The 8,706-nt window shown below is 34.6% G+C and overlaps 2 protein-coding genes across 3 annotated transcripts; one reads left to right on the top strand and one right to left on the bottom strand.

Moving 5' to 3' along the window:
* Positions 1-2,466: 2,466 nt before the first annotated feature.
* On the top strand, positions 2,467-5,847 carry LOC106411444 (two-component response regulator ARR2). Of its 2 annotated transcripts, none has more exons than XM_013852208.3 (6): positions 2,467-2,899; positions 3,368-3,526; positions 3,605-3,991; positions 4,062-4,138; positions 4,490-5,473; positions 5,575-5,847. In XM_013852208.3, exons 1-6 carry the CDS (start codon positions 2,764-2,766, stop codon positions 5,641-5,643), a joined length of 1,812 nt encoding a protein of 603 aa, XP_013707662.1. In that variant the 5' UTR covers positions 2,467-2,763; the 3' UTR covers positions 5,644-5,847. The 2 variants fall into 2 exon arrangements, with proteins under 2 accessions (XP_013707662.1, XP_013707663.1); XM_013852209.3 differs by having other exon boundaries at positions 2,475-2,899; positions 3,368-3,520.
* A 641-nt stretch (positions 5,848-6,488) lies between these two features.
* Positions 6,489-7,663, bottom strand: LOC106407535 (GATA transcription factor 17). Its single transcript, XM_013848407.3, has 3 exons — positions 7,496-7,663; positions 7,246-7,419; positions 6,489-7,031 (listed from the first exon to the last, which is right to left on the bottom strand). Exons 2-3 carry the CDS (start codon positions 7,417-7,419, stop codon positions 6,672-6,674), a joined length of 534 nt encoding a protein of 177 aa, XP_013703861.1. The 5' UTR covers positions 7,496-7,663; the 3' UTR covers positions 6,489-6,671.
* Positions 7,664-8,706: the final 1,043 nt, after the last annotated feature.

Consider the following 8,706-nt stretch of genomic DNA (forward strand, 5'->3'; position numbering starts at 1 on the left):
CATGAATACAATTTTCTTACCAAGTTTCCAATATGGTTGGATAATTTATACAAAAATGTAACTAAATACTTTACATATTTGGTATTCGCGGTAAAGAAAAGGGTTCATCGTAGTGGAAAGCAAACAGACGAGGAGATCCACCAAAATCACTTAGCAAAGTGCGTTGCAGGCTTGCCGCCGCTTTACCCAATACTATTGGACACGTACGTTTTACAAATGTGATCACCTAACCATCAGCATGTATCTTAAGATATATGATCCCAACAAAAGTTAGAATAATATCCTAGTATACATATTATACAGCTTTTTAACACGATTAAACAATGTCTAATACAACAAGACAAGTTTAAGTGTGCATTATTTTTTATATATTTTATAAAATAAAATTGTTCTCTTACACTCCATTTTAATATTTTTGTATATGTTAATCTTAGTTTTTTGCAGCACGACGATTGACAGTTTTAGTGGTTATGCCCATTTTAATATTTTTGTTGACGAATAATTAACGAGCGCAAACATATATGCATATACATGTAGTGTTGTTAGAAGATGAGCTGCCTTTTAATCATATGCTTGAATGTGCGTTGTTTGTATTATTATGTGTTATCTAAAAGAAAGCATATATTATATGGTATTTTGCCCATTAATACGGTACATGTAGGTCATAGACTCTCAAGAAAGAAGCATGACAAAAAAAAATGGCATGGCTTATATAAGTTTATGATGAAATGGACATAGAACTGAACTTTTCAGAGTTAGAGTTTGGTAAAGTCTTTCATTCATTCGAGCATCATTATTCAGAATATTTTAATAAATATCTACCATTAATTATTTAATATTTAATTTAATTTATTTTCCAAAGTTTGAGAAATTTGTGCTAAAACATAAGTTTTGAAACTCTTAAAATATTAAGACGATGCAAGAAAAATATATAAAAGTAAATATTATTTTTTCCAACAAAGTAACAATGTTGGAGAAGGATGATAATTATATTAATTTGTTAAAAGGTTGAATTTATAATGAGTAAGTTTATGTTTTCATGTATGAGCTGGATCCACGCACTCTCTGGACCCACTTCTTACCCAATTATTATAAGCCCCCAAAGTCTAAAATAATATAACATCAGCCCCACATATTTCGTTATCTTACTAAAATAGCCTATGTTAATTTTTTTTGGGTCAAATAACAGCCTATGTTAATATGTTCCAATTATCAGCTGCGCTAGATACTTAGATTGTTTTTACAACAAACTGTGCTATGTGTGTTGCATAAGAATATAAGATATACATCAAAATATATATTTATTTTCCTTCTATTATTAAAGAACATAATTAGAAAACTAAAGTATATTCATATCTCCAAACTAGGTCTGAAACTTTTATCCGAGATCCGGATTCGATCCGTAATCCGATCCGGATCCGATCCGAAAATCCGGATATCCGGAGAGGTCGAATCTTGATCCGGATAGTAAAATGTTGGATCCGTCAAAGCCGAATCCGGATCCGTAAATTTTATTAATAACTATTTCAAAAATAGTAATATCTATATATAAAAACTAATTTTATTTAATATATTTTCAATTTTATAATAGTATATATAAATTTTATGTAAATTTTGTAATATTATACATAGAAATAACTAAAAACATTATATATATTTTTATTTTTAAATTATTGTTAATATTTTATATATATTAATATTATTTTTTATTTATTTTAAGGATCCAAATCCGGATCCGGATATCCGCCGGATATTATAATTTTTAGAAGGATATCCGACACCCGGATATCGGCAAACCCCGGATCCGGATAAGGATAGTAAAATTATGGATCCGCCGGATAAAAATCCGGATCAGGATATCTTAAAATTGCCCGGATACCCAATCCGTCCCAGGCCTACTCCATACTACAAACAATAGTTTCTGCAATATATTTACAATTAAAAATGATATTTTAAATTCAGTTATAATTAATAGGTAAAGGATATTTATACAAGATTTTCTATAGCAATATGAAAAATAAAAATACTAAATTTTAAAATAAATGAAATTTTAAAGTTAAATAAATAATAATCAGTTGTAAAAATAAATTATTTATACATTTTTCAGAATACTATTTAACTAAAATTATGTGATTAGTAAGTAAGATTTTTTTTTATGGATAAGACCATAGGTTAATTCTACCACTTTTATACAATAAATAATTAATGGAAAAATTGTGTATGGTTTAGCTAATCAAACTAATTGTAAATAATCAAGGTGAACTGTTTTTGATGAACTGGATGGAGTACAAGATTTCAGACGGTTTTGGATTTATGTTAATATTTTTCATCAGATGATATGTATTTAGAATGGACATGAAAGTAGAGTTGGAAAAAGTACATGGTCTATATCTGGAGAACAGTTAGAAAGAAAGGGCATGATGGGCATCTCATAGAGAGAGAGGGAGAGAGAATGAACTTTTCCATATATTACAGATTTAAATTTAAAAAATTGTTATCAGAACAGAGTAATAAAAAAAAAAATCTGAAATAACAGAGAGAAATCTCGAGAGCTTGAAGCTGAGCGGCGGAGAGACAAAGGCTAATGCTTTCTTCTTCAACTCTCACATCTCATCAACTCACCTTCCCACCAGCATAATAAAATACTTTTTATTCCATTTTTTACCGCAAAATTCTCAAATTTTTGTTTTGTCTTGGGAATATATTCTCTTCTTCGTTTCAAACTTTGTGTGTATCTTTCTTCGCTCAACTGGAGGAGGAGAGATGCTAAATCCGGGTGTAGTAGGTGGGTCGTCCAACTCGGACCCGTTTCCAGCGGGTCTACGAGTTCTGGTCGTGGACGATGACCCAACTTGTCTCATGATCTTAGAGAGGATGCTTAGGACTTGTCTATACAGAGGTACGCTTTCAAATTTCTGTTTTTCTTTTTTTTTTTTTTTACTTTTTAATCTCAAAAGTATTCAGAGGTTCACTCATCATCATGGTCGTGTTCTTCAACTGAATTCTTGGTCAAATTTGCGAAATTTTATTGGTAATCTTTTTTGTGTGTGTGGATTTTAATACGGTGAATTGACTTAAGCCAAATATAGAAGACATATCTTTGAAATTGACTCCAAACTTTCACCAAAACACTATTTGAATTGACTAGAAATGTTCACCAAGTAACTGTTAGATTCAGTGTATATATATTCATAAGCTCATGTGTTCTGTTTCAAATCAGTTTTTGATCTGTTTAATCTTCAAGAGATCCTTCTGATTGATTTATTTTCAGAATATTGATTTTTGGTATTTTGATTTTTTATTAATTTTATTATTTTTGTGTTTGATATTTGACCAAAGATTTACTCTGTTTCTGTTTTTATTACAGTAACAAAGTGTAACAGAGCAGAGATCGCATTGACTCTGCTTCGAAAGAACAAGAACGGTTTCGATATTGTAATCAGCGACGTCCACATGCCTGACATGAACGGCTTCAAGCTCCTCGAACACGTCGGTCTAGAGATGGACTTACCTGTCATCAGTAAACGTTTTAACAGCCCTCCCCTAAATTAAAACATCTCTTCTTCTCTTCAAGATCTGATCTCGTTTTTTAATATGTTTCTAGTGATGTCTGCGGACGATTCAAAGAGCGTTGTGTTGAAAGGAGTGACCCACGGTGCAGTAGACTACCTCATCAAACCCGTACGCATCGAGGCTCTCAAGAATATATGGCAGCATGTGGTGCGGAAGAAGCGGAACGTCTCGGAACATTCTGGAAGTGTTGAAGAGACCGGTGGAGACAGGCAGCAACAGCAGAGGGATGATGATGATGATGGTGGTGGTGATAACAACTCGTCTTCAGGTAATAATGAAGGGAACTTGAGGAGGCGCAAGGAAGAGGAGCAAGGGGATGATAAAGAGGACACTTCGAGTTTGAAGAAACCACGTGTGGTTTGGTCTGTTGAGTTGCATCAACAGTTTGTGGCTGCTGTGAATCATCTCGGTGTTGACAGTAAGTAAACAAAAAAAAAAAAACACTTGTTTGGTTATGCATCTCTGGTCTAATCTTTGATTCAATGCAGAAGCGGTTCCTAAGAAGATCTTGGAGATGATGAATGTACAGGGGCTAACGAGAGAAAACGTAGCCAGTCACCTTCAGGTAAAAGATTTGTGACTGAATACTACTCCATCGGTTTCAAAATAATGCATGTTTTAGATTTTTCACACATATTACAAAACATATTAAATTTTATTATTAAAAGTATGATTTTTTGTAATTATCTATTTCTCATAATTCTAAACCAATAAAAGTTTATTAAATGCAACTAATTTTTTTTTTTTAAGTTTACAATCAATCATTATTAGTTGATAAAAATGCATTGAAAATACAAAAAAATTATTTCAAAACAATTTTTTTTATTGTAACTTTATGAAAAGGTGGGAGTATTAGATTTTTGTCCTCGTTGATTCATGCTAACATCTAAGAGTTGGTGACATTGTGGAAATGCAGAAGTACAGGATATATCTAAAACGGCTTGGAGGAGTATCTCAGCACCAAGGAAACATGAACCATTCGTTTATGACTGGTCAAGATCCGAGCTACGGTCCGTTGAATGGGTTTGATCTTCAAGGTCTAGCTACTGCGGGTCAGCTCCCAGCTCAGAGCCTCGCACAGCTTCAAGAAGCTGGCCTTGGTCGGTCTTCTTCACTCATTAAACCGGGGATAACGTCAGTAGATCAGAGAAGCTTCTTCACCTTCCAAAACTCGAAATCGAGATTCGGAGATGGACATGGGCAGATGATGATGAACGGTGGTAGTGGTAATAAGCAGGTGAACTTGCTTCACGGTGTCCCAACGGGTCACATGCGCTTGCAGCAGCAACAAATGGCTGGTATGCGTGTAGCCGATCCATCAATGCAGCAGCAACAATCGATGTTGTCAAGAAGAAGCCTTCTCGATGATGCGGTGGTGGTTAGAAACAGCAGCAGAGTGTTACCAGGTGCTACACACTCGGTCTTCAACAACAGCTTCCCCTTGGCAAGTGCACCAGGGATGTCTGTGACAGATACAAAAGGCGGTTCATCATCTGCTACAGCAGCGTTTTGTAACCCGAGCTACGACATATTGAACAGCTTTCCCCAGCAGCAACATCACAACAACAACAGAGTGAACGAGTGGGATCCGCCGAATATGGGGATGGTCTTCAACTCTCATCAGGACAACACAGCATCGGCTGCTTTTTCAACTTCAGAAGCTTACTCTTCGTCTTCAACTCATAAGAGAAAGCGGGAGGCAGAGTTAGTGGCTGAGCATGGACAGAACCAGCAGCAGCCACAAAGCCGAAGTGTGAATCCTATGAACCAGGTTTACATGAATGGTGGTGGTTCGGTTAGAGTGAAGACAGAGACGGTGACTTGTCCTCCTCAGGCAACAACAATGTTTCACGAGCAGTATAGTAATCAAGAAGATCTCCTGAGCGCACTTCTCAAGCAGGTTTCATTTTCTATACTATTATGACATGACATGATATGATATGAATATTGTTGTCTTGTGGTTATAACTTTAACTCCATTCTCCGTTTTATCAAAATGCAGGAAGGATTTCCATTGTTAGATAGCGAGTTTGATTTTGAAGGATACTCCATCGATAATATTCCTGTCTGATCAGAGTAGACACTGCAAGATTCTTTGCTTTTCATCGAATGTGTTTTGTATTTTTGTCCTCAGTCTTACAGATTAGCAATGTCTTTTTTTTACCACAGATTAGCAATGTCTTTTTCTTAAGTCTTATGAACATTTGTGTAAATGTGTTTTTCTATGCGTTGTGGCTTCATAATAATAGAAAGATAAAGGTATTGATCCGGTCAATGAATACATCCACAGAATTCAAGTCTTAACTTCCTTTTTCTATTTCTTTTAAAGAACTGGCTTGGTTGGTTGGGGCCATTTGTGAGGACTAGTAACAAATCAATAAGAGAGAGTAACAAATAAAATACTATACAGTATACACACATAAGTGACTACTAATTAGAAACAATACGTTTTTATATTTAGACTGTCTTTGGATATCATGTATTATCCAGTTGGATTACGTGTTTTTAATATTCACTTGGATTGGATTTGAGTTCGAATATGATGTTCAGAATCAGATAGTGAGATATGAAAAAAAAAAATAATAATAGAAGGAAAATGATTGTATTGTCTCAATCACCGACTCTTCTTATTCACCAACAAAAAGCCCAATAACAGTCGTGAGCTGTTTCATAGCTGGCCCGTTTATATATCACGCGCTACGACAGAGCGTGTATGCGAAAGTATATGTACGATAGATAAGTGGGGAACAGCTGGAATTAATTTACAGAATTTTGAAAAAACCCAAATGTTTTAAAATTTCAGATTCACATTGTTGTAAATCATCTGACAAACGAAACCATAATTTTCTCTCCTCAATAGTAATTAGCATATTTTAAAACTAAAAAACACATAGTTGTAAAGAAAACGACACAAGATTGAATTCTTAACTAATACAAGAGTGAAAACGAATAGTCAATTAATTAGTAAGTGGCATAACATTAGTTTGGTCTTCAGACATGATCACCGATTACACATATAAATATTTCCTTACTAACTTATTTTCCCTAATCGTCTTCCTAAACCACTCCGGCAAAAAAAGAGTCGAGAATTAAAACTCTTTAACCACAAGAAAGAGCCATGAGAAGTACCGCTGCTCGTTCCTCTTCACCCATCTTCATCCATACCCTCTTCTTCTCCACCACAGATCTCTTCATGACCGGTACTTTAAACCCAAAATCCAAAAACCTGCTAGCGCCTTTCACACTCTTCTTGCTATTATTACAATCCTCAGTCACTGTCTTGATCTTGCTCTTGACGTTTCCCGAATCCCCATTTCCGTTCTTCACCGTCTGATTATCGAGAGCGAGATCATTGCCACTTTTGTTGTTCTTGATCTTATTATTATTATCCTCGTGTTTAATCCCATGAGCCGCTTGCCTCTTCTTCCTGCTCTTGATCCCACACGCATTACACAATGACTGCAACAACAAAAAAACAAAACTTTGATTCAGACAAGATTTAACCTTTTTACCCATAAGATCTACTTTCTGAACAACCAAGCTATGTTCTTTGTCTTTATGATCAACACTAATAAAGCAAAAAAAAAATAAAACACTTGCAGCAGACATAAGAACACAAGATCAAACCTACACTTGACTAGATCTACTTAAATCATATGGATTATGATCTTACTTTAGGACCAGCAGGGCCACCGCGCCAGAGAGGAGTCTTGTTTGTTCCGCAATCAACGCAAGTCTTCTTAGTATCGCCTCCACTTCCGCTGCTGCTACAGTTGCCGTTCTCAACATCCGACAAATCTCCCGCCGATTCAAGCTTCGTCGTCTTAGTTTCTTCCGTCATTGACATCTGCAAGCAGACAAGTTTAGTTCGAGAAGCGTGATTACAAGTAAGAAGGATCAAAACGATCAAAAGAAAAGCTTACATTGATCCACTTGTAGCTTAAGCTGAAGTATGAGCACAAGTACAAACAATGGAAATGGTGGAGATGAATCAGAAAGCTCTGCTTGCGAAGCTGAGAGAGTGTAGGGAGAAGTGTGTGAGAGAGATAGACGGCGGAGAGGAGTAACGGATAGACGAACGGAGTGGGCTTTTATAGTAACGGAGGAGGCGGGGACAATAAAAACCCTAAATTTCTTTTACTTACTATTTTACCCTCGAGCGTGGGGTTTTATTTACCATTGAGCCGCCCGCCAAAATAAACAAACAAGAAAACTGAAAGAAAAATGAGAGGGAAAATTAAAGTTTGTAACTTGTAATAACTCTAATTAATAATGACTAACAAACAAAGATAAAAGCATTCTTGTGGAAATAAATGGTTTTTTTTTTTGGTATTTACAAATTTACAATTTGTTTCGATTTGTATGCCATGTTAGATTTGCCAATTGCCAAATTGAGTTTAAGAGTTACATGCATTTGATATACTGTCTTTTTTTTTCGACACATTTTTATCGTCTGTCTTACACACGTTTTCTTTAAATTCTCCAAAAAAGTGAAATAATTGTTACTGAATTTGGTTTGTATTTTCAAAACAAATAACATCCACTCCCTCCGTTTCAGATTACTTGTCGTTGTAGGGTAAAATTTTTGTTTCAAAATTAGTGTAGTTTTATAATTTTAATGCAAAATTTATTAATTTTATATTTTAGTCTATTTTTTAATTGATTGAAATGTGGTTAGGTGTATTGGTAACGATGTTTTTATCTAGTAAATATGCAAAATTAAATATTTTCTTAATCTGTGTGCCGAAGTCTAAAATGACAAGTAGTCTGAAACGGATGGAGTAATATGTTTTATAAGTTTCAAGCTCTTTTCCTCTTTAATCAATTTTTTTTATTGGTAAGGTATGTTTTGTTCTTCTACACAACATTAATTACATCGATTTAGTCAGTCTGATAAAAACATTAGAGAACTTTTTTTAATATTAAACCCCACTTAAAGGTTGACGACAGGCATTAATAACATCGATTTACGGAGACATGAATAGTAAAAAACAATATATTGAGAGATAAGCGTGCATATGCAGACAAAACAATAGCCCAAAATGACTTGGATCGCACTGACAAGAAAAATAAAGTTTGACCTGTTATGAAATAAATTATAATTTATAGTATCGAGAAATTTAAATAAGAGTAG

The sequence above is a fragment of the Brassica napus genome, chromosome C7 (genome assembly GCF_020379485.1).
Source record: "Brassica napus cultivar Da-Ae chromosome C7, Da-Ae, whole genome shotgun sequence".
Classification (NCBI taxonomy): Eukaryota; Viridiplantae; Streptophyta; class Magnoliopsida; order Brassicales; family Brassicaceae; genus Brassica; species Brassica napus.

Bases quoted from the DNA above. Each gene is read 5' to 3' on its own strand.
- LOC106411444 (XM_013852208.3), top strand. From the start codon at position 2,764: ATGCTAAATCCGGGTGTAGTAGGTGGGTCGTCCAACTCGGACCCGTTT. The intron at 3,527-3,604 runs GTTTTAACAGCC...ATATGTTTCTAG, and splicing joins CTTACCTGTCATCAGTAAAC to TGATGTCTGCGGACGATTCA. The intron at 3,992-4,061 runs GTAAGTAAACAA...GATTCAATGCAG, and splicing joins GAATCATCTCGGTGTTGACA to AAGCGGTTCCTAAGAAGATC.
- LOC106407535 (XM_013848407.3), bottom strand. From the start codon at position 7,419: ATGTCAATGACGGAAGAAACTAAGACGACGAAGCTTGAATCGGCGGGA. The intron at 7,032-7,245 runs GTAAGATCATAA...TTGTTGTTGCAG, and splicing joins GTGGCCCTGCTGGTCCTAAA to TCATTGTGTAATGCGTGTGG.